We start from the raw sequence: 25,910 nt of genomic DNA, 5'->3' as shown, positions 1-25,910 counted from the left end.
CTTTCTTTCTTTCTTTCTTTCTTTCTTTCTTTCTTTCTTTCTTTCTTTCTTTCCTTTTCTTTTCTTTTCTTTTCCAGTCATAAGGCACTAGAATATCACAGAAGATTAAAGGTTTTCAGTTGATTCTATGCTCCCCATCCACTCCTTGCCATTGATGTTTCCTTCACTTCCTCCAGCAATTATCAATTTCTCATTATTTACTACAAGTGTCTTTTTCACCCTTTCTTTTATACTGCCTTTTTTTTAAAGATTTATTTATTTATTTATTTGAGAGAGAGAGAGGAAGAGCAGGAGAGGGACAAACAGACTCCTTGCTGATCTCAGAGCTTGAGGACACCAATGCCCGGCTGGATTTCACAACCCTGAGCTCATGACCAGAGCTGAAATCAAGTGGAGGCTTAACCAACTGAGCCACCCAGGCACCCCTCACCCTTTCTTTTAAATGGAAGGAGAACAATGTATTTCTATCACTATACAAGCACTTAAAAAAATATGAAGTAGAGGGGTGCCTGGGTGGCTCAGTCATTAAGCATCTGCCTTCGGCTCGGGTCATGATCTCAGGGTCCTGGGATCGAGCCCCACATTGAGCTCCCTGCTCCACGGGAAGCCTGCTTCTCCCTCTCCCACTCCCCCTGCTTGTGTTCCCTCTCTCGCTGTGTCTCTCTCTGTCAAATAAATAAATAAAATCTTTAAAAAAAGAAAAGAAATATGAAGTAGAAAATTATTTGTCATGCAATATGAAAATCCAGGTTTCAGTTAATATATTATTTACTCATAGATGAATAAAAGAAATTAATGTATTTAGTCACATGTTCCTCATCTATAAAGCTACTATCTCACAAGGTTGAATAAAGGATCATTTTTTTAAAATTCAAGTGAAAGGGCTTAAAGATCAAACTATAGGATGTTGTTTACTTCTGGTAGGCATTGTAATATGGCAGCATAGTTTTGAAATATTACTATATTTCTTTCTTGTATTTCCTGATCCACTTAGGTCTCCTCTTCACTCTGCCCTGATCTCCTAAATCAGGCGGTAGTTAGGCTATTCAGTATCATGATGGAAAATACATGTTCAAAAATTAGAAGAAATGAAGTCTTCCTGAGTTTCAGATTTTATTTTATTTTTTTTAAAGATTTTATTTATTTATTTATTTGACAGAGAGAGACACAGCGAGAGAGGGAACACAAGCAGGGGGAGTGGGAGAGGGAGAAGTAGGCTTCCTGCTGAGCAGGGAGCCCGATGCGGGGCTCGATCCCAGGACCCTGGGATCATGACCTGAGCCAAAGGCAGATGCTTAACGACTGAGCCACCCAGGCGCTGAGTTTCAGATTTTAAAAGCCTGGTCTTAGGAGGAAAAAAAAAAAAAAGGACTGAAATAAAAGATTTAGAAAGAAACATGTGGGGGTATAGTGGGGAGCTAAGACACAACCACAAGAAGAAAAGTCCATGAGTGGGAAAGAGAAAGGAAGTTGAGGGGCTAGTCATCTGTTGAATCACAGGAAAAAAAGAGAAGCTCCAGTGATCTTTGAGCAACTCTGTCTGAGTAGCTCCTGGGGTCAGGAGAAGCCCCTAATGCAGACATGGCAACATATTCAGTCTAGGAAGAAAGAGTATTGGGTGGCCCTTCAGAGATTCTGTGGTTCCCAGCCTGGCTCAAGAGCCGCAGGATGCTACCATAGGCCTAAATTATTTATATTATGGAATATTATACAGATTTATAATATGAATCTTATATACATATATAACTATCAATAATGTCTATAATATACATCAGCAATTTACCTCAGCCATGGAGACAGGATAGAAGCTATTAACTTTTCCATATACATTTGTACATTATTTCTTGCAGTCTTCCCCATCTCACTTAATGCGAAAGACATCCCTCCACTGGCATAGGCCGAAGCTTTGTAGAAGTCCTTGATTCTTTTCTTTCTCTTTCCTTCTACTTCCAAACTATGAAAAATTTCACTGGCTATCCTTGGAAATCAAATGCAATTTCTTCTTACCAACTCTATGCCAGCACATAATAAAAGCCACCATTATCTCTTTCTTATAGCATTGCATTAACTTCTCTACCTCCCAACAGAGTAACTAGAATTATCTTTTAAATGCATAAAGCAGATCATGTCAGCCCTCTGCTGGAAATCCTCCAAAGCTTTCCTACCGAACTCATTGTAAAAGCCAAATCCATAAACTAGCATATCAGGCCATATGTAACCAGGTCATATTACCCCTTGATTTCATCTACTTCCTTCCATATCTTACACCTTTCTTTCTATCCACACCAGATATCTTTACCCTTTCTTAAGCAATAAGTACATTCCTGCCTCAAAGCCTTTGCACTTATTCTTTACTCTGTGCTCTCCTGCCAATATCCTCTTGGCCTGCTTGCTTGACACCTTCAGTTTGTCCAAATATCACTTTATCAATAAGGCCTTACGCTATTTCATTAAATATAGCAATTCCTCCCCCTACAGGCATGTCCTGACCTCATTCCCTGTGTTGTTTTCATGGTACTAATCACCTTCAAGTGTAACTATATCATCTCCTCATTTTGCTGTGTTGCTGTTTGTCTTCCTGCACTAGGATATATGTTCAGAGCATATGGATTTTGTCTCTTTTGTTCATCACATATACCAATTAAACAGAAGCACCTGAAACACAGCTTGGCCAACAGTAGGTGCCTAATAATTGTTTTACAAGTTAATAAATAAGGATGGAGTCTAAGCTATTTAAAAATATTATTTTATTAATATTCTTTTAAAATTATGTCTTGTGACTTAAAGCATCTCTTCCTTTCTTAAACTCATGCCTGGAATGTTTCAATAAATGGTTTTAAATCTCTTTTCGGGTGATTTTAATCTTTTTGTTTAAATTGCTTCCACCCTCAAGCTGCCTGGTTGTGCTATTCAGCGTATGAATTCCTGTGTCTGAGTTTGTGAGAATAAGACTTGTAGAATATTCCACCAAATACAAGGAAGGTTGTGAATTCCTTTTATACCAGGATCAATAATCATCTGAATTGGACAGATTAAATTAGCCACAGGCTGGTTTGGAGGCAGGAGGATAGATGGACAGCTTCTGCGAGTCTCTTGTAGTTCTATACAAAGTGTTTGTTAAAGTTTCAATGAGAAAAAAAGGCACTAAAATGCAAAGGTAAATATTCTGCTCTAAAGTGATAGAGACAAATGGCCTTCTACAGCACAAACCTTTTCAGAGATGGTATAGATCATCTGCATTATGTTTTTGTGTTGCCTGTGAAAAGGATATGTGGAGAAAGGCACTACTTGAAATTCAGTTCCAATATCATGTTGGTTGAAAAGCTGTGCTTTTTAGTAAACCCAACCAAATACACTGACATTTTCAGAGTGCATCTGATACATTTCAATAATTAATTCTTAAGTCAAGAAAGAGTCAAGAAATCAGATGAAGAAGCACAGTAGTCTGAAAATTGCCAGTGGGAAGGAAAAAAAAAAAAACAGCCATAGATAGAACCTTTTCAAGCTGAAAAGAGGTCAGTGGGATACCACTGGGAACAGGGATGAAGCTTCGGGGGTTTTTATTATTGTTATTTACATAAACCACCCAGAGAGTAACGTGAGCTGCTCAGGCCATAACTTTGCAGAAATTGGTAGACTCAGAAAAAGAAAAATGCAATCACATAGTAGAAAGAACTAAATCAATGAAGGGTGTATATAACAAGCAGTCAGAGGAAAAAAAATCTCAGACGAAAATATATTCTCTTTTAAAGAAAACAGATTGGTGCTAGATAGGAACTTGAGAAGTACTCCAACTCGCCTCCATCAGAAAGTACAATCTATATTCTATAGATGGCCTTTGTCTTTGGATCAAAGAGTGCCACCGGCTTGCCAACTGGAACCCTGGAATTATATTTGTAGGTAAATAATTTTTTTAATGTGAAAAAGATAAATTTTAGATAAATTTCAGACATACTATGATTGCTACTGAGAAAAACTAACATAAATTTCAAAGGATCCGATTTACAAAAATATTTTTCATGATGTCTCAGGTTACGTTTCCTTTCTGCTCCTAAATGATTACTCCCTCAAATACTATCAACAAAAACCACAATGGAAATAAAATTTAAAATTTAAGTCACTGACAGTTAACTTACAAATATCAATTCAACTTAATTTACCATCTATTTGTAAGGGTTTATCTTTTTTTTTTTTTTTTTTTTAGAATGGAGAGACAGACACAACCAGATCACTATATTCAGTGATCTACTGAGAATATTTTTTTTTTATAGTGGATTTCAACACAAGTTCTCAGGAAAGGTTAACATACGTAGAAAGGTATGCATGCATAATATCTATAGCATACTTTATCAGGTATAATGCACACACTGAAAATAAAAGAATACCTCTCTAGGCAAATGCCCATGAGTTGGCATAGGAATCACTAGATGACACTATCATAATGCTGGTTCTGCTCAATGGTCAGAACCTCTAACAAGGAAAATAAAATAACAATATACTCATTTTAAAATTCATGAAAATATCAGTGTGGGCTCTTGTATTCTATAATCGGGAATAGGAAATGAGAGAGTGTTAGATACTGCTAGACAAAGCCCTTTATATTCCTAGCTGCTAGACCATTGCTTAACATAATAGGTAGTCAACTTACTGGAAAAGCATATCTTATATCCCTGAAGAATTTTTAACAAGTAATAATTTGTAAAAAGAAGTGTTTTAGATTTAGAAATTCAGTACATGCTTTCTTATAATTCAAATGATTCATGAAATAGTAGTTTCCAATTGTCTCTGTTGTCTACAGGACAACTTTTTAAGAAAAGTAAATTATATGTAATTTTCTTCCAATCTTATGTCCTGAGTGAAAGAGTAAAATATACAACTCAAATGGGTGGAGTAACAAGTATATTTGATTTTTAAATCCTAGCTTGAAAAATATAAGGTGACAGTGGCATAGATAGGGAATTTTCTTTTCTTTTTTTTTTTAAAGATTTTATTTATTTATTTGACGGAGAGAGACACCGCAAGAGAGGGAACACAAGCAGGGGCAGTGGGAGAGGGAGAAGCAGGCCTCATGCCAAGCAGGAAGCCCGATGCGGGGCTCAATCCCAGGACCCGGGATCATGACCTGAGCCGAAGGCAGATGCCCAACGACTGAGCCACCCAGGAGCCCCGAATTTTCCCTGTGTGAGATAATTTGTTATTTAGCAATGAAATACCAAGTAGTCACTCTATTTTTTCCTCCTGGGGAACATAAATTATCTAAGACAGGAGCAACTGACTCTTCACTAATGCACTTACCAATTATATGGAGAGATTTCAAAAACATAAACAGGGCAGCTATTGGGTGAATTTATATCTCCTTATACTAAAATAAATGATGATATTGAAACAGCTTAGATGCTCACTCAGGTCAAGTAGTTGAAGAATTTCAACCTTTTCTTTGCTTAGGGCTATTAATACCTATAATGTGACTGAACAAAGCACATAGTATGATCTAATTAAATCCTATAACTGATACTAAGTATTTCAGTAACTGTTTGGGAGGCACCTGGAAGCATAAAAGTTTCTCTCAATTTGTAGAAAGGGAAGGAGAACTCTTTCCTGAACAAGAATTACTGTTGGGTATTTGTACTCTTCTGGAAAAAGCTGCTAGACAGATGAGTATAGAATCAAGCTCTGAATATAGAGAATATGATTAAGAAGGGAACATAGAAATTAACATCAGATGTAAGGAATTAATCAGTTCTGGGAAAATGCCAAACTGCTTTAGAGAGTCAGAAGGGGGTTGGCTCCATGTACTTTGCGGTAGGGTTGTGGGGCAAATTTCCTTGTGCAGGAAAAGAACAACTCATCCAAGGGAGTCAACTAATGTTGTAGGGACTTGAAACTCTTAACTAGGGGTGTGAATTGTTATGGTAATTTGAAAAAAAAAAAAAAAACTGGAGGTAAACTGGTATACTGATACAAGAAGAAGATGAGTAGGGCTTCATATTGCTGTCCCAAGCAAGAAGAAATAAGGAGAAAAAAAAAAAAGCAAAAAAAGACAGAATAAAAAGATAGTGTAACTGGTAATGGTAATACAACTATCAAAGTGAAGCAAAAATTAAAGTATTTCAGATAACAAACCTGAAGAATAGTCACTAAAGATTGAAACAATGGTCACTTAAAGCAAACATTTAGAATTAGTGTGGGAAAACGTTAGTTATTTGATCCCCACACCATCAGGAAGAGTTCATTATACATGATTTATTACTGAAGCTATTGGATCAAATGCTATTATAGCTTTCCTTGGGACAAGCATGCAAACACAGCATACTGTTTAACTGTTAGAAGAGTAAAACAGTCTATAATATAAAGTGAGTAGGAATAACACTTTTTATATAAAGCTATCAAAAAGATACACAGACTAGTTTACCAGATTTCCTAGAAAATGAAATGTTATTAATCTGGTTATCCATTCCAACTAAATTCCAACTAGAATGTGTATGTAATTAATTCTTTTCCTTTAAGTTGTTTGACCTTTATATTAATTATGTTTGGCTTTTCTTTCACATCTAATACTATTATTCATAGCAGACCTGTTTCCAAGGTAAAACTAGCTGATTAAACTAAGTCCATTTGCAAAAGTACGAATTACATTTTTTTCATCTCATATCAGAGATCACATCTGTCCTTTGCATATGACTCTCAATAACTGTAAAAAAAAAAATTTGTTTTGAATCCAGGCTTGGATGTCACATTTCACAGAATTTGCTAATAAGAATTCATATTACATTTTTAAATTTTGATTTTCTGACATGTCTTTGGTGTTTTTTTTTTAAATTACCAATAACATTGTTTCAAGAGGTAGATAATGTTTTTTTTAATCTTTTATTTATTTGTTTGAGAGAGAGAGTGAGAGAGAGAAGAAGGGAGCACAAGCAGGGGAGTGGCAGAGAGAGAGGGAGGAGCAGACTCCCTGCTAAGCAGGGAGCCTGAAGTGGGACTCAATCCCAGAACCCTGAGATCACGACCTGAACTGAAGGCAGATGTTTAACCGGCTGAACCACACAGGTGCCCAAGCAGAAAATAATATTTTTTATTCATACTTAGACAATTGTTTGTTTTATCTATTCTAGTACTTCCTCACCTGTAACTATAAATGCTTTGATATTTAAAATTATAATAATTTTGTCTTTCAAAATAAAAGCACTTTCTGACATCATATTCCCTACAATGAATGCAACTTGCATTTTATATGTATTTCAATAATTTTATTGTTACTTTATTCATTTCCCAGCCACTTTATTATTTCTCCTCAAATTACTTTTTTCTCTTCCTCAATTGCATGCCCAAGTTAATTTCAGATCTGTCATTTATATTTGCACAAACTATTGATGAAGCTGAAGCAGTTATATAATTTTAAAAGAAAACAAATCTCATCTAATTTGTTTAAAACTCAGTAACAGAAAATATGTCTTAGTATATTCATCTTTCTACCAGTTTTAGAAGTAATAATATGATTGACATCTTAAAATTTACTGCCCATACTCCAATTCATTTTAAGGTGACAGTTTCCTTTAAGACTACGGAGAATTTTTCAACAACAAAAGCAGCATGACTCTAGTGCCTCAAAATTTGTTTTGGTATGTAAATCACTACTAGTCAAAGTTTAATAACAGAATATACAAACTGATAATTCAACTTTCTATTCCAATTTGCTATAAGGAAGTCAATGATAAATGGGATAATCCAGGGCAAAATTGGAATGTTTATTTTCTTGGGGAAAGTTTTTGCAAAAATCGTATGTAGTCTTTTAAAATTAGATTATAAACATACACATTTTTGCTGCTACATATAGTTTATTTTAAATCATAGAGAGTGATATGTCTGTTAAGATTTTAGATTTGATTACAAAATATAAAATACACTATCACTATTTTTGACTAGTGACTTACACCTAAATTCAATAGGTATTTTGGAAATGAATGTGCAAATAATTAAATGTGAATGAATTAGTGTGTCACTAAATGCATTTCTAGGTGCTCGATTTTAAAATAGAACAATTGCAGTTTATAAGGACAGCTTTCTTTCTGTATATCTCTCATTAGGCCATAGGCATATGTGTTTCCTTTTGTTTTATTTTAAGAAATCTCCTGAAAATGACTAAGACTTTTAAAATCTTATGATTATTAAGATAGCTATAGAAGAAATGCTCATTAAATACTTATTTTGCTCTAATAAATATAGAGTCAAATGATCATGCCAAAATGACCTCTTGGCCATGGCAGATGCATTAAATAAGATTTGAGTGAAAAATCCCAAAGTATTTGCTAACCCTCCAAAAAGCTTGTAAGGAGTTTTAAAATCTATGTATCTATCTTCAGCTGTATAGCTATATTTCACCTAAATCTAAATTTATTCCTCCCATTTATAACAAAAAAAACTATTTCATGCGGGAAGAGTAACTTTTTATTTGCAGAGAAGCAAATTCAAAGTTTTTAATGAGTCAAACATCAAATTGCATAGAAACATTTATCTCTATTTGTAGGGGAAGCTACATCCTAATATACACAAATACTATCTCTCTGATCCCTCAGCTTCAGTTTGAATACACTACCACAAACTAATTGCACCTGAATTGTGAATACATATTATTGGGATTCCCAAACTCTGGTTACGCAGCCAAGAGATTTGACAGCCCTTCCCAAGATGACTTCTGGCTGAGCTGGCAAATAATTACTTCATGGACTATTTGGTGATTGTTCAATATTGTCCGAACAGTATTCCTCCTTTGTATCTAGACAGCATTTTTAAATGAACTCAATGCCCATCAAATGATTGTTCCATCTTGGAGAAAAGATTATATGGAAAAAATCTGGTATCCTATTCTGCCAGTAGGTGGCTTTTGTTTGGCCAGGATGGAAAAACACCTCAGTAGGTAGTTAAATTAATAAACTTTTTGAAGCTTATGCCACAAATCTTATTACCACTTTGATATCACTAAAATAGCCTCAAATTGAATTCTAGTCAAAAATCAAATTTATAAGTAACTTTTAATCTGCTATGTCCAAAATAGGGCCAACTAGTATATACAATTAAGATGTGGATTTTTTATATGAATTTTAGTGTGTTTTTCTTGATTTTTTTTTAATATAAAGTTTCCTGGGGTGCCTGGGTGGCTCAGTCAGTTAAGCGTCTGACTCTTGATTTTGGCTCAGGTCATGATCTCAGGGATGTGAGACCAAGCCCTGCCTCGGGCTCCACACTCAGCAGGGAGTCTGCTTGAGATTCTCTTTCTCCTTCTCCCTTTGCCCCTCCCCCTGCTTGCACTAATGCTCTCTCTCTCTTAAATAAATAATTAAATCTTTAAAGTTTCCTCCCCCCAAAGTATTTAGGCATATGAAACTGTCCAATTATTTCAAATATAAGAATCAATAGTATACATAGTATTATTTTAGGGAAAATAAAATGTTATCTAATTTTTTTTCCTGGTATTATAATGTACAATTATCCTTTACTTTTACTTCTGTACCATGGTACAACATAAATGTACTTTTCTGTGGGCTGACATACTGACAATATCAGGACTGTCATTCTAGGTATCTGCTTTTAGGTCTGCAGTGTTGATGAGAATGAAGAGAAATGAAGAATAATAAAGTATTTTAAACCCTTTATAAATATTTAGAGGCACTGATTTAACTCATGGATAAAGGTTTTTATTTTTGTTTTTCTTTTCTGCTCAATGTTTCAAATGTATTCTTGAAAGGATGTTCTATTCTCTCAAATCTATTTCTCCCTGATGTTACCATTAAATACTCTAGTCCGGAGCACCTGGGGGCCTAAGTCGTTAAGCATATGCCTTCGGCTCAGGTCATGATCCCAGGGTCCTGGGATCGAGACCCACATTGGGCTCCCTGCTCAGTGGGAAGCCTGCTTCTCCCTCTCCGACTACCCCTGCTTGTGTTCCTGCTCTTGCTATCTCTCTCTTTGTCAAATAAATAAATAAAATCTTTAAAATAAATAAATAAATAAATACTCTAGGCCAAACTACCTTGATTTTCCCATAAACTATTGTAATTTTCCAGATAATTCAATTTGTCTCTTTATCATATACATAGTAACTCATCTAATTTGTTCTTCATGAGCATTCAGCAATTCTTTCAAATTATAAATGTGAGACTATCCCCTCATCTCTGTCTCTTATCTCCATTTAAAATGCCTAAATGGATTTTCATTGCTTTTATAATGGGGAAAAACTTTTGTAACAGAAACTTCAAGGCACTGTGTGGGATTTCAGTAAAGTTGCAGGATACAGAATTAATATAAGAAATCAGTTGCATTTCTATGTACCAACAAGCTATCAGAAAGAGAAATTAAGAATTAACTGCATCACAAATAATAAAATACTTAGGAATAAATTTGACCAAGGAGGTAAAAGATCTGTATATTGAATACTATAAGACATTGATGAGAAAAACTGAAGACAACATAAATAAATGGAAAGATATTCATGGTCATAGATTCAAAGAATTAATATGTATAATTCAAAGAATTATTAATGCTGTTAAAATGTCCCCATTACCTAAAGCAATCTACAGATTCAAAGCAATCCCTCCAAAATGTCCAATGGCAATGGGGAAAAGATAGTCTCTTTAATAAATGGTGTTAGGAACACTGGATAGTCATCTGCAAAACAATGAAACTGGACCACTGATGTACAGCCTACATAAAAATCAACATGAAATGTATTGAAGACTTGGACATAAAACCTAAAGCCATAAAACTCCTAGATGAAAACATAGGAGGTAAACTTCTTGGCATTGGTCTTGGCAAAGATATTTTGGATTTGATATCCACTGCTATTTTGACCCTTGCTCTCATTGATTCCTCCACAGAAACTATATTGGCTTTTAGTCTCCTGCTGCCATTCCTTGACTTGGAAAGTTCTTCCCTCTTTTCTTCACCTACTTAGCTCTGATTAGTTCTGTCATTCTCTTCTGATCATCACTTTTTCCAAGAAGGTTTCCCTGGAGCCTTCTTCTACTAAGTAAATGTCTCTGTAATCAGATCTCATTGAACTACTATGCCATTGTTTTACAGTAGCAAATTTTCATTTCGTCAGGTGAATATTTGATTAATCTCTATATTTTATACTAACTGGCAATTACCAAGTTCCCCAGTGATTCCACACTGATAAACCCAATGGTACATTCTCAGGTCTCATCTATCAGGAATATTTAACTCAGTTGCTGACTCCTTAGCTTATATCTCACCATCCATTTGTTCTTGAGTTTTGAGCACCTAAGAATTCAGTCCTACGGTTTTTGTTTTCTTCTCTACACACACTTATGTCTTAGGTAAAGCCATCCAATCTCATAGCTTTATATACTATCCACAGACAACAATTTCCAGATTTTCTTTCTATAGTGCAGAATTTTTTCCCGAATTTCATATCCATATAGCCAATTTCTACCTGTCATTGGCACCTAGATCTCCAATTTCATGTATTCAAGACAGTTTCCACTATTTTACCCTGTGCCTCCCAAAGTCTTCTCCATCTTATAAATGTAACTGTGTCCTTCCAGTTTTTCAGTCAAAAGAAGTTTGACCAAATAAAACATTGAAATCATCCTACGCTTCATCCTTTTTATCCTGTTACGCTTCTAGTAAGCAAATTCTATTAGGTATCAAATGATCAGTTCACACCACCTCCACTGCTATGACTCCAGTCCTGCCACCATCATCTGTCCCCTGGTTTCCTGGAAAAGTCTGCTAATCACTTTCATTGCAGTCTGTTTTCAAAGGAACATACAAACTGATCTTACAAAAACTAAATCAGCATATGTGTCTCCTCTGCTCAAACTTCAGTGGCTTTTCATCTTACTTAGATCAAAACAAAAGTCCCTACATGATTTGGGTCCTCATTCCCTCTACAATTTCTCTCTTATTTACTCTCCTAGCTCACAGTTCTCTAACTTCACTCAGTCTCTTGAATAAGCTAGGCTCCTCACTGCCTTACGGCCTCTGCTCTTCCAGATCACCTCAGCTTGGTCTCTCAGCATCAATTCTCTCTCTAAATTCCTGCTTGCCTCATCTCCCTGTTCTACTCCCTTCTCTACTCTGCCCACATGTCTTACTCCTCTGCTTTGTTTTTTTCTTCATAATGCCTAAAATATTGCAATATACTGTAGCATATAACTAACTTTTTTTTCCTCACTGATATATTTGCAGCTGTCCCTGGCAATGTTGGATGAATAAATGAAAGAATAAATAAGTGAAAGCCTCATGAAGTCAAAACTAAGCAATATTTTTTTCTCCCCATTATATCTTGGCACAGTTAGACATTTAATAAAAATTTATTAAATTAAGAAACACTTGTTCACTCCTTTTCCAAAGATGTTCAGAAAGAAAAAGCATAAAATGGTCTTTCCATGTACACAAATCATTGGCATGGGCTCAGAACAAGGGCCACATTTTATTTATTACTAAATATCAAGTTCCTGGCTATGTGATTATTCCTTATTTAATTAATAACTAGTTGTATCTGGATATCAATTAGCTATTTTAAAAGTGTTTTCACATATTCTTTTTGTATAACATTATAAAATCATCATTTTATATATCATTATAATTCCATGAGGTAGGTAGTACTGATATTTTTATCCTTACCTTACTAATGTGAACAAACAAATAAATAGTAGAGCAGATACTAAAACCTAGGTACTCTGATAATCATCTCCAAAACTGTTAACAGAATGCTTTACTAGTGATAAATATTTTATATTATGATTTCAAGTCAAATGATTCTTTTCCACTAAAAACATATAACCATCACTCCATCTAATTTGAAATAAAAATTAGAATTTATTTTTAATGTACTTTAACTGTTGGCTTTATAGCACTTCTCTTGAAACTGCCCCGAAATGCCCAACTGTTAAACATTGATCACGGTATTTCTCCTTGTAATAGACTTTCTTTCTGCTTAGAAACCTGTAAGAAGCCACAAACCTTGGGATTTTAATTACAGACTTTCTAAACTCCACACAACAGCTGTAGAATAAGCAAATAATAGAATGACATGAACCAACTGAATGAACTGAGTCCCAGAAGATCCTTTCCTTTGGATGAGATGTGTTTAGATAGAATAAAAAACATTACAATGATTTATTTATGATGGGAATAAGGACATAAACTTAAAGTGGCAACACAAACCAATTTCTAATTGCTATTTAAAGTTGTACCCTGCAAATGAGCTATTATTTACCCACATGTCCACAGGAAAGCTCAAACCTTTATTTTCATTTCAAGAATAAAGGAGAGACAGGGGAAAATGAAACTTCATTAAATCAAGTGAAAAATAATATTCTTTTAGATTTGTGGATGGAGTATCTAGAGGGATCTTTCCATCCTGACCCACACTAGTTTGTATTATGAAACATGAAGAGGGACAGTTGTCCAACAGTAAGTAATAAGATACTCCACAGAGCAAATACATGTCAAAACCCCTATCCAGTGAGAAATAAAAACCAGAAAATATATTAAGTGAAGCTACAATTTAAAAATAAGAAAAGTTATCTACATTTTGACCCACTGAATCATCTTTCAATAAAATTTTCATGAACACATTCTTTAACCCTGTTACCCTCTTCTGATTTCAGCATTTCACATTAGTTATGCCTAAAGCTTTTCTAGAACACTATTCCTCTTATTGAGAAACTAATTACCTCCTCACTTTCCCAAGAGAGAATAAGTGAGGAATAAGGTTAACATAAGGTGAATGAATGAGAGACCCAAAGAAAAAGAATTAAAAAGAATGAAAAACAAAAAATCTACTGGGAGAATATTTCCCTTGCCACTAGGTAGATCCCACTAGGTAGGTCCAATTTATTTCTTCCTAATAACAACTGATCATCATTCTACTTTACCCCCATTACCAGCCCCACCCTACCTGGGTGGATGGGACCTAGATAAATATATTTAAATAAGTAAATAACATTAAGGTGAATTGTAATATTGGTTAATTTACTCTCAAATCTTTAAAGCCTTTAATAGATTAAAAGCTAGAACTCAGGAGTCAGTAACTCTGATTTGGAATTGTTGGCTTGCCTCTTAACTAATTTTGTGAACTTAAATTTCTTAACTCTTTGCCTCATCTTCCTAATTAAAAAAAATCAAGATAATAATAGTATCTATCTCAAAGAGTTTTGGGGGGATCAAATTAGAAAACACATATACAATGTTTAGTGTAGTGTCTGGCACATAGTAAACGTTGACAATATAAGAAAGCAACCTTCCACCTGAACCCTTTAATGAATGTATTATAGAGACATAATATGGTTTTAAATTCTCTTACATGTAATCCCCTATTATCTGCAAGAAATATATTCCAAGACCCCCCGTGGATTACTGAAACCACAGATAATACTGAATCCTATATTTACTATGATTTTTCCCATACCTACATACCTATGATAAAGTTTAATTTATAAATTAGACACAGAGATTAACAACAACCATAATAAAACAATATTTATAATAGAACTTATAACAATATACTGTAATAAAAATTATGTGACTGTGGTCTCTCCCTCTCTCATTAACATCTTATTGTGCTATGCTCACTCTTCTTGTGCTGATGTGAGATGATAAAATGCCTACATGATGAGACTAAATGAAGCGAATGACACAGGCATTCTGATGTAGCCTTAGGATACTATTGACCTGACAATAGTCAGAAGGAAGATTATCTGCTTCCCGACTAGGTTGACTGCTGGTAACTGAGACCATGGAATGCTAAACTGTGGAGAAGGAGGGACTGCTGTATTTCTAACATCCCCAACATATTTCCCTAGATCAGCCTTGTGTGGGATAAATAAACATAAGCTTCAATAATTGTTTCTTGATGAGTTACTTTTATTGAAGATTTTGTAGATGTTATGCAAGAGTGAATAATTCCTTATACTTTTAAACTTAAAATCTAAACATAGCTTCAACAAAAGGAGTTGAGTGATGTTTTCAAAAGAAATTATATGGTGGGGGTGGGACGGATGGGGTGGCTGGGTTATAGACATTGGGGAGGGTATGTGCTATGGTGAGCGCTGTGAATTGTGTAAGACTGTTGAATCACAGACCTGTACTTCTGAAACAAATAATACATTACATGTTAAAAAAAAGAAGACGATAGTAGGTAGGGAAAAATGAAGGGGGGTGGAAATTGGAGAGGGAGACGAACCATGAGAGACTATGGACTCTGAGAAACAAACTGAGGGTTCCAGAGGGGAAGGGGGTGGAGGGATGGGTTAGTCTGGTGATGGGTATTAAAGAGGGCACGTATTGAATGGAGCACTGGGTGTTATGTGCAAACAATGAGTCATGGAACACTACATCAAAAACTAATGATGTAATGTATGGTAATTAACATAACAAAATAAAATTTAAAAAAGGAAATTATATAAATCTTATTCCTCAATTTCTTCACTGATAATAAAAGCAAGTAATTTTTACATTTTAAGTATTATATAAACCTCACTGTAACATAATTTTCTTAATTTTTTTTCCTTTTCTTTTGCTATTGGGTTGAACTTCTTTAATGATATCATTTATAGACTTTGGATTTTAATATTTAAATGTGAAGAAAAAATACATATACGTAAGGGGATCATTCATGTTATATTTTATGTGTTTATTTTAATGTTATAATGAATATAAACATATGAATGCCATCATGATGATGAAATATTGCAGATGCTCATAGAAAAGTTTTAGATTTTGGATTTGTCTTTGACTACATGTTAATTTGTTTTCTTTCCACAGACATCATTTAAATAATAATAGTAATGATGATAACAATAAATGATAGGTAAAATTTACTGAGAGGTTATTATGTGCCATTTCCTAGGTTAATCTCTTTTTATACATTATCTCATATAATTTCCGTAACAACCGAATGTTGAGTGAAGATAATTAAATTGTCCAGGTGTTCAAATCTGGTAAGTTGAAAAACCAGGATTGGATTTATGTCTGTCTGACTACAAAATGGAAGTTCTTAATATACAGTATATATTATATAGTACAAACTGAAATATTGGTTCTCCACTTAAGACAAAACTATAGTTTGAAGCAATGTCTCAATTTCAACTTCTTTTGTGCCTTTCAATTCACCCTCAAAAGGTGTAATATGATGAGAAAACTGGGATACTAAATGTTATATTTTGATTAAACAGCAGACCTTATATTTACACCTGAATAAATCATTTATTTAATAATATTATGTACAACTAGCACTTAAATCCAGTAAATTGAAATGCTGATTCTTCTCTAGACCACATATGTATCTCAATTTAGATTGCTGAGTTCCCTTCATTATCTTCTAATTCTTATGCAAAGTCAGAATAATTATGTTAATTTTTATTTGAACACTGAATAATGATTATATGATTAAAGGTAATAGCAAAAAATGGCATAAAATGTTATCCCCACTATAGTTGCCAAATTCTGAATAAAAAAATAAAGCCTAAAAATCAGATTGAAGACTAAAAATATATTTAATGGATTAAAACTATTTAGAAATTTTGTAATATTCTGGAACAATATTAATCACATGATACGGTTAGTCTATAAGTTTATAATAGAGTGAAATAAAATCATCTCATGCAAAGAAATTTTAGGAACACCAAGGTATCTTTTTCATTATCTCTAAGTGGCAAAGCATTGATGATCATACTGAAACATGAGTTTAGGGTATATGAATGTAAGTTAGATTGTAGACTGCTGATATATGAATTTACTGTGACATATGAATACAGGATAGATTGTATAATGTTGAGAATTGAAGCAGGAGACAAGTTAGAAACTACTCCAGGAAAGCTCTGAGGAATGAGTGATTTGAAGAAGAGGGATCCATGCAAAAGCTGCTATCCCCATGCTAAAATTACGACATAATTAGGACAATAATTTTATCCCCATAAAATTAGGACCATTTGATAATTGATCAATTATGGGGGCCATTAGGGTGGAAGAATTACACGTTTCAAATCATTTAGGAAATCAGGCAAATGGTTGTTCATGAGAAGACACAGCAAACCCCAAATGTTCAGATTTGGAAAAAAAAAAAAAAAAGAGGGAGAGAGAGAGTTTCAGTTTTGATATCCAAGTAGAAATATTCAGTAGGCTGATGGAAATATCAGATAGAAGTTTAATAAATCAAGTCTAGAAAAGTATTAACTAAAATCAACTAAGAACACTTTAGAGGAAGAGGGTGATTATATTAATCTGGTCTGTTTCCATGCAAGCAAGAGAAACCTATCTAGAAAGCTTAACTAAAAGAGAGCTGTGTCCTAAGCCCAAAGGGCAAGGATAAAATAGAACCTTATATTAAAACAAGGGAATTGGACACCATGAGGGCACTCTCTTAACTCTTACTCTTTGTACGTTGCTTTTTTTTTTTTTTTTCAGACTTAATTCATCTTCTTATTCAGTCCACCTATAAAATTCATGGCCACAAAATATAACAAAACTGATTCTCAATTCTCTTCTTCTTTTTTTTTTTTTTTTTTTTGCCTCTTTCAGTTTTACTATTCTTTCCTTCTTCTTTCCCAGTTTTTTTTTTTTTCAGGAGAGGAATTTGATTGGATCATTTGTCTTTTTCTTAACAGTCAACAGTGGTGAGGGAGGTTGGTTGTGGGTACATAACCATCTGGAAAATGCCTGTTTCCTTTATTTTATAGGAGGTGAAATTTATCCCTCCACTGGATTCAGCTGGACCAATACTGTAAGAAGTGATCTTTTCAGGGATCAAAGATATAACCTAAAAGAAACCCGTATTCAAGAGTAAGATAGAAAAGGAGAAAGAAAGAAAGGCAAAGAACAATTAAGAAGAAAATGAAGTCTATGAAGAGACACTAAAACCAAGGGAAATAGAAAATTAAAAGAAGCAATATATATTCAGCAGGAAAAAAATGAATAATAAGAGGATTGGGAAATTATTTTGACCACTAAAGAAGAATTAGTGATCTTCAGAATGACAGTTTCTGCAGAGGTAAGGAAAGGGTTAGTTGCTGCATGATTTGATTATATTCAGATATATTACGTTTATACTATTGCCCTCAGATACTGGTATAATAACCAATATATATTTTAAAAAAAAGGAGTGGGAGAAAATTAGGGTAATTTTCTATGCCATTACTAATAACTGCTGACTCCTAGTGAACTCTCTTTTTATCTAAACACCCATAAATTGCTGTTTTAAGAGTCTGTTTTAAAATGTTATTGGGAATTTAATATCAAATTTACCAGTCTATGGTTTCTGGAATATAATCCTTTCTCCTTAAAAAAAAAAAAAAAAAATCAAGACACATTCTTCTTTCCAGTATTCCAGAAGCTCTCTGAATTTGCAATGCAGTCAATGCAGGTTTGCTCTATAAATGAAAGATACTTGAAAGATAAATGAAGGATAAATAAATAAATAAATAAATAAATATATATATATATATTTGCTATATAAGAATAAGAAAAAATAAATATATAGATTGTTCTTGAAAGTATAAAATCAAAACATATAAACTATAAACCTATGACAAAGTAGCATACATATATTTGATTTTTTTTTTTTTTCAAAACCATAACAACACATTGAGCCAAAAGTCTTTCCTTTCAGGGAGATATTCTGGCATTAGACAAGCACATCCTCCCTCATGAAATTATATTTCCAGGATTCTAGCAAATATAAAATTAATGCAACTAGGAAGTGGAAGAAAAGTCATAAATAGAAATATACAGTATATAATATTCATTTTTTAAAGGATAATTTTTTATTTTCACATAATTCTAGAAGGCTTGTTCACTTTGAGACTATCAGCCTTATTTTATGCTGTATTTTTTTCCAATTCACTATTTTATCAAGGGAACTAAGGTCAACAGGCAAAATGTTGGTGCACAAAAGCACTGTATTCCACTTGGAATAAAGTGAGAAGCAAAACAAGAAAACAAACAAACTCACAAACAATCATGTAAACATGTTAGACATATATCAGAAACTGAATATTTGAAATAATACATATTTATATTTATAGGAATTTACGACTAACGTTGGTACACTGAACTAGTATTATCACCAACAGAATTGGCTCCATCAATTAAGATGGCTTAGAAGATTGAGCAGAAAAATGAATCATGGTGAGTCATGCAGAATGGATAGGAGCTCACCTTTAACTTTATTCTTTGAAGCAGCCGCTGGTTCCAAGGAAGGATTGCACAAGAAGAAGAGAACAAACATATTAGATATTAGACAGAGTGTCTAGTAGGAAAAAGATATGTTATTACTATTAGTTAAAGTCTAAAAAGGTAATATTTATGATTATATAATCAACACACTTTAGATGAATAGAATCTATAATTAAGAAATGACAATTGGTTATATTTTGTTAGTATATGATTAAAGTCTTTGAATGAGAAAGAGTAAAATAGATAGGAGACACACAGGGCAAATTCCAAACACCATAAGGACTACATAAATTACTTTTAAGGATGGTATATCTTTTCTTTCTCCCTCCTTAACTCAACTTTAGTTAATTCAATTAAAGAAATACATATACTTTAAATATATTTTATATTATTTAACAATTAAAATCTAACCCATAAGATTCCTTGTATTTATTGAGTGCTTACTAGATGCCAGGGCCTGAGGTTGAGTATTTTCCACACATCTGCCACATTTTATTTATTTATTTATTTATTTATTTATTTATTTATTTTAAAGATTTTTTATTTATTTATTTGAGACAGAGAGAATGAGAGAGAGAGAGAGAGCACATGAGATGGGGGAGGGTCAGAGGGAGAAGCAGGCTCCCTGCCGAGCAGGGAGCCCGATGCGGGACTCGATCCAGGGACTCCAGGATCATGACCTGAGCCGAAGGCAGTCGCTTAACCAACTGAGCCACCCAGGCGCCCACATCTGCCACATTTTAATGACAATTTCAAGAAGTTATGTACTCTGAAAACTATAGAACACTTATGAAATAAAATTGAAGAGGACACAAAGAAATGGAAAAACATTCCATGCTCATGGATTAGAAGAATAAATACTGTTCAAATGTTTATACTACCCAATTCAATCTACACATTTAATGCAATCCCTATCAAAACACTACTGGCATTTTCAACAGAACTAGAACAAACAATCCTAAAATTTGTATAGAACCACAAAAGACCCCGAAGAGCCAAAACAATCTTGAAACAGAAAAGCAAAGTTGGGGCATCATGATTACTGACTCCAAGTTATATTACAAAGCTGTAGTCATCAAGACAGTATGGTACTGGCACAAAAACACATTGATCGAATGAATGGAACAGAAAACCTAGAAATGGACCCATAGCTATATGGTCAAATAATCTTTGACAAAGCAGGAAGGAATACCCAATGGAAAAAAAGACAGTCTCTTCAACAAATGGACAGTAACATGCAGAAGAATGAAACAGAATCACTTTCTAACACCATACACAAAAATAAATTCAAAATGGATGAAAGACCTAAATGTGAGTTAGGAAATCATCAGAACCCTAGAGGGCACAACCTCTTTGACCTCGGCTGCAGCAACTTCTTACTAGACATGTCACCAGAGTCAAGGGAAACAAAAGCAAAATTGAACTATCGGGACTTCATCGGGATAAAAATCTTCTGCAGAGTGAAGAAAACAATCAACACAACTGAAGACAATCTTTGGAATGGGAGAAGATATTTGCAAGTGAAATATCTGATAAAGGGTTAGTATCCAAAATATTTAAAGAACTTATAAAACTCAACACCCAAAAAACAAATAATCCAGTTAAGAAATGGGCAGAAGACATGAATAGACATAAAGAGACATTTTACCAAAGAAGATGTCCAAATGGCTAACAGACACATGAAAAGATACTCAATGTCATTCATCATCAGGGAATACAAATCAAAACTACAATGAGACACTACCTCACACCTGTCAGAATAGCTAAAATTTCCAACACAGGAAACAACAGATGTTGGCGAGGATGTGGAGAAAGGGGAACACTTTTGCATTGTTGGTGGGAATGCAAACTGGTGCAGCCACTCTGGGAAACAATATGGAGCTTCCTCAAAAAGTTAAAAATAGAACTGGCCTACAATTCAGCAATTGCCCTACTAGGTATTTACCCAAAGGATACAAAATACAGATTTGTAGGGAATACATGTACCCTGATGTTTATGGAGGCATTATCAACATCTAAACTATGGAAAGAGCCCAAATGCCCATCGACTGATGAATGGATAAAGATATACATATAATATATACAAAATGGAATATTACTCATACATATAATGGAAAAATATTACCATATATATAATGGAATATTACTTAGCCATCACAAATAATGAAATTTTGCCATTTGCAATGACATGGACAGAGCTAGAGTGTATTATGCTAAGCGAAATAAGTCAGTCAGAGAAAGACAAATATCATATGATTTCAATCATATGTAGAATTTAAGAAACATAACATGAACTGATGGGAGGGGGAAAAAAAAGAAAGAGGGAAACAAACCATATGAGACTCTTAAAGATAGAGAACAAACTGAGGGTTAATGGAGGGAGGTGGGTGGAGAATGGGATCGATGGGGGAAGGGTATTAAGGAGGGCACTTGTTATGATGAGCACTGGGTGTTGTATCTAAGGTTGGGATTTAAGGCACGGTTCAGTTGCCAACTGAACTACAAATATCGGGTCTACAAAGCCAAATCAAAATCTCATGATTCACTAGACTTCAGCTATTTGGTTGACCACATAGGTATAAAAGTAGAAAACTCCATTACTTTAAATGGCATTATCCCCATTAAGAAGTAGAAATTTCAATTTATTTATATCTAGTGGCAAACACTATTTGGGGCAGAAGTACACTTAATGAGGAAATTAGAAGAGTCATACAGGAGAGTTCTTTACTCAAAGGAAGGCTTCTAGACACGATGCATAGATACCTCTAAACAGTTTGCTATTTTTAGAAAAATAAATTTTGCAGTTTTTATAAAAGCCAGTAACATATATATTTTGTGTATGTTGTTTCCCCAAGCAAGATTATACACGTTACTTTTCAGTCTGCTTTCCTTCACATTTTCCAAGTTGATGCATAGCATTCTTTTTTTCTTTAATCAAGTAATTTTTTTTCATTGTTGGAATAAATATTTTATTTATTTATTTTTATTTTTCATTATTATGTTAATCACCATACATTACATCATTAGTTTTTGATGTAGTGTTCCATGCATAAGCATTCTAACTCACTATTTTAACAGTTGTGTCTATTCCCATAGTCTCTATGAATGTGAGACTATTTCCCTATTGGTAAACAATCAGGTCGTCTGTAGAGTGTTTTTTTCTGCTGCTAACAATATTGCAATGCACATCCTATGTCATCTCCTTTACGTATTGTAGTGGTGTTTCGTTTCTGTAGGAGAGCTCTGCAGGTTGTTTTCATATTTCTATTCAGAAAAGAAAAAAGCCCGACAAAGATGAAGACCTTAAATATTGCAGATGGAAGAGCTGAGATTATATGGAAAGGAAATGCCTAAGTATATTGAATGCTCTAAAATAAGAAGAAACCAGAAAAAGAAAAAAATAAAAGATAAAGAAAACAATAGAATCCAGTGTTTCAAATAAATGATACACTGCAAACTCCTTTGCTCTTTTAAATTGTTGCATTTAACTTTTCTTACTCTTTGTTTTTCAATTAAAAGTCAAGTTTTAGTTTCTTGGTAGAAGTTTAGTAGATTTAAAAATTCTAATCACTAGGAATTTTTTCCTCTTTTGTATTATTTTAAGACTGCACAAAGCTGAAACACATTGTTAGAATATGCAAAATGCTATTTGCCTCAATTTCAAAGAAAATATTTCAATGCAGCAGTGTATTGATTTGTTCATGTGAAGAGAAATTTTGCTTCAAATTCAAATTTATCACTTAAAATTTTTAGTGTGAATTGAAAGAAAAATTACCAAAGCCCCTTAGAAATATTTGAGATAATAATTGGTATTTAATATGTAACAGATACAACCAATATTGCATAAAGATTCATATTGAATTAAATAAAAATAGAGAAGGCAAATCTTTACATTTCTCAGGGGAATGGAGGTGAATTATTGAAAGTTCTCAAACATTACATGAAGGCAAATGATTGTAATCTTAAATTACTGGGTAGAAACCAACATAGAATAGAAAGGAAAACAAAAGCTCTATGCCTGTTTCTGTGTGTTCAGGCAGCTAATACTAGACTAGGCTGGTTAATATAATTGGAAAGAGGCCAGGCTACCAGGCTTGTTAGCCCAATTATAATTCTCTGCATATTCAATAAAAGAAGGCAAGATGACAGCAATACTGTCATAAATGTCATGTTCAATACTTGTAAGATTTTCCATTGTCAGCATAGCCCAATTATAAGTCAATTGTAAAGTGCACATTGCACACCACCCAAAAGTGACTGAAAATTATCTTAAAAATGCAATTTTAACGTTCATAGTTAAAATGAAAAGAAAGGAAATAAAGGTACTTTGACCAGAGAAAACTTTTAGATATGACATCAACATTTCTTCACACTTATAATAAAGCAACAATTTGTAACTATAACATTATAGTTGTTCATACTATTTTTTTCAGAGATGATTAGCTAAATATTAAACTTGTAATTGCTATTATATTAATAATGTGAAAACTTGGGCATATAACATTTGAAGAAAACTATGAATAATAATAGAATTATCATAGCTATTTCTATATGACTGCTGACTAGTTAGTGAATATTAGGCATTATATTAATAAAGGTTTATCTCTAAAAACTCCAAAATAATGATGAAAAAGTAAAAATATAATTAGTTGGTTATGTTTACAATTTATTTACTTTGAATTAGTTGACTTTCCATCTTAAAGATATCACTAATAATTTTGTGAAGTATTTTGTGAATCTAAGACAGTGTTTCTTAAAATGAAGTACAAGAACTATAAATAGGGCATGAGGGCATACTCAGGGGAAATTAGATAAATTTTACCCACCTCAAAATTGATATAACCTAGTCACATTTTCTTTTAATTTCTACTTCTTATTTTAAGGTTTACTGTCATAACAAAAGGGTGATATATTTTATTAGTATCTGCAATGTGTAAATAGTGTTGAACGTACTGAATTTGCGGTTACCTTCAGAAATGTTTGCTAAAAAATTATTTAGCAACAAAACATTTAGTAAATAGATAGCAAAGATATTACTGGTATTTATTCACAGAGAGCTAATGTTAAAGCAGTATGGATCTTTTCATTTCAAGATTATGTAGAATTTCTTTGAAATACTTTGATATTTTAGCCTAGTGTTTGGTATTCTTCTTTTTATAAGCAAATTTATAGATAAAGGATTAATGTTTCTTAATATGGAAGCCATGAACTTAAAAAGTGTTTAGACTTTCTAAGGAGACTGAAGTTACTGACAACTGTGACTTCATATTCAGATATATTAGATGTTTCCCTTGTCCCAGATTTATCCGCAGTGAAACAAAACAAAATAAATAAACAGAATTAATTGCCATTGATAGATACTGTACAATATAATTTTAAATATGAAAAAGTTACTCATATATATGTGCAAATTATAAAAATGAAAGAGAACACACTGCCACTACTTTCTAAAATAAATACAATGAAAACTAAGAGATCCAAAATATTACAAAACTGTTATCCAGAGAGGATACATTACTTTTCCTAGGTCACAAAGCTATTCACAAATTTACAACCAAAACACCAGGCTGGATGAACACATATATGTTAAAATCTGCTCCATCAAAATGTAATCATTAGATATAGTATAGTAATGAAGTGCTAATCAATACCATGTGAGTTTGATTCCTTTTTACAAAGAAGGAAATCCCAGAGATTTGAAAAGGGGAAGTACTAGTACATTTACTTTAGTAGATACTTACCACATTCTTATAGTCTTTCAATATATGGAAATTAAAATAATTGCATTTTCAGGTCTAGATAACCACCTACATTTCCCCCTTTTCTCATTTTTTCTCCAACCATCCAACACAAAACTAAACACATTCTTTCACTAATCTCTTAAGATTTATTTAAAATAACATCTTTCTTAGCTATCAACTAACATGGTCTAAACATTAGAATTTTCTTCTAAGGCTCATTAGAATTTGAAGACTTGAAAACGTGTGACAGAATCTAATTTCTTTCACAAGCTTTTTCTTTCTCAACCACACAAATTTTACAGCAGGAAACAAGTGTAAAAAAATGATGCTTGAGAAAGAAACGTTCGCTAAAGAATTTATACTGCAAAGTAACCAAATATTTGCTGGGTGGAAATTTCTCTTCATACAAGTACACCAGCCAATGAATAAAAAGGAAATGATAGGATTTGAAAACCAGCATTCTGTAGTCCCTAACAAGTTCTCAGTTACCACCATTTGTGCTATCATCATCAAAAGAGAGACTACCAGAGATTATATACTTTTCCCATGGAAGGGCACAATCCCATTTAAGGAGGTTTTTTTGGTTTGTTTGTTTGTTTGTTTGTTTTGTTTTTGGATGGGATAATCAAATTTTTGGATGGGATCATGCCTCTACATTGAACTTCCGATGTCCAATAAAAACAGGGGACAAAAAAAAAATATATCAAATTGATGCAATTAGTCAAATCCTGAATATGGGAAACCACACATAAGCAATTTTGGCATTTGGCTCCCTTAGCAAATAGATCTCAGGGCACACACACACACACACACACACACACACAAAGATGACGAGGGAACCTAAGGGACATACCAAAACAATAGCCATGTGCAGATTACTTTGGATCCTGATCTGAGCACTGGATATTTTATGATATTAAGTAATTATTCTCAATATTTAGGTGGGATAATGTTATTGGACTATGTTTT

General features: G+C 33.4%; 1 protein-coding gene across 3 annotated transcripts in view; it reads right to left on the bottom strand.

Annotated features, from left to right (window-relative positions):
• The window catches only part of CADM2 (cell adhesion molecule 2), a 1,086,523-nt gene that overhangs the window by 301,303 nt on the left and 759,310 nt on the right, over nt 1-25,910 (bottom strand). For 2 of the 3 annotated variants that reach the window (XM_032407371.1, XM_032407368.1), the window contains exon 2: nt 19,183-19,209. The exons of the other annotated variant lie outside the window; for it this stretch is intronic. In XM_032407371.1, the coding sequence (XP_032263262.1) occupies nt 19,183-19,209 (27 nt within the window). The remainder of the gene's footprint in view (nt 1-19,182; nt 19,210-25,910) is intronic. 3 annotated transcript variants of the gene reach the window in all.

Source organism: Phoca vitulina, unplaced genomic scaffold (genome assembly GCF_004348235.1).
Source record: "Phoca vitulina isolate PV1807 unplaced genomic scaffold, GSC_HSeal_1.0 scaffold8, whole genome shotgun sequence".
In the NCBI taxonomy this organism is placed as follows: domain Eukaryota; kingdom Metazoa; phylum Chordata; class Mammalia; order Carnivora; family Phocidae; genus Phoca; species Phoca vitulina.
The sequence above is the reverse complement of the archived record's forward strand: the minus strand, read 5'-3'. Positions and strand labels throughout refer to the sequence as shown.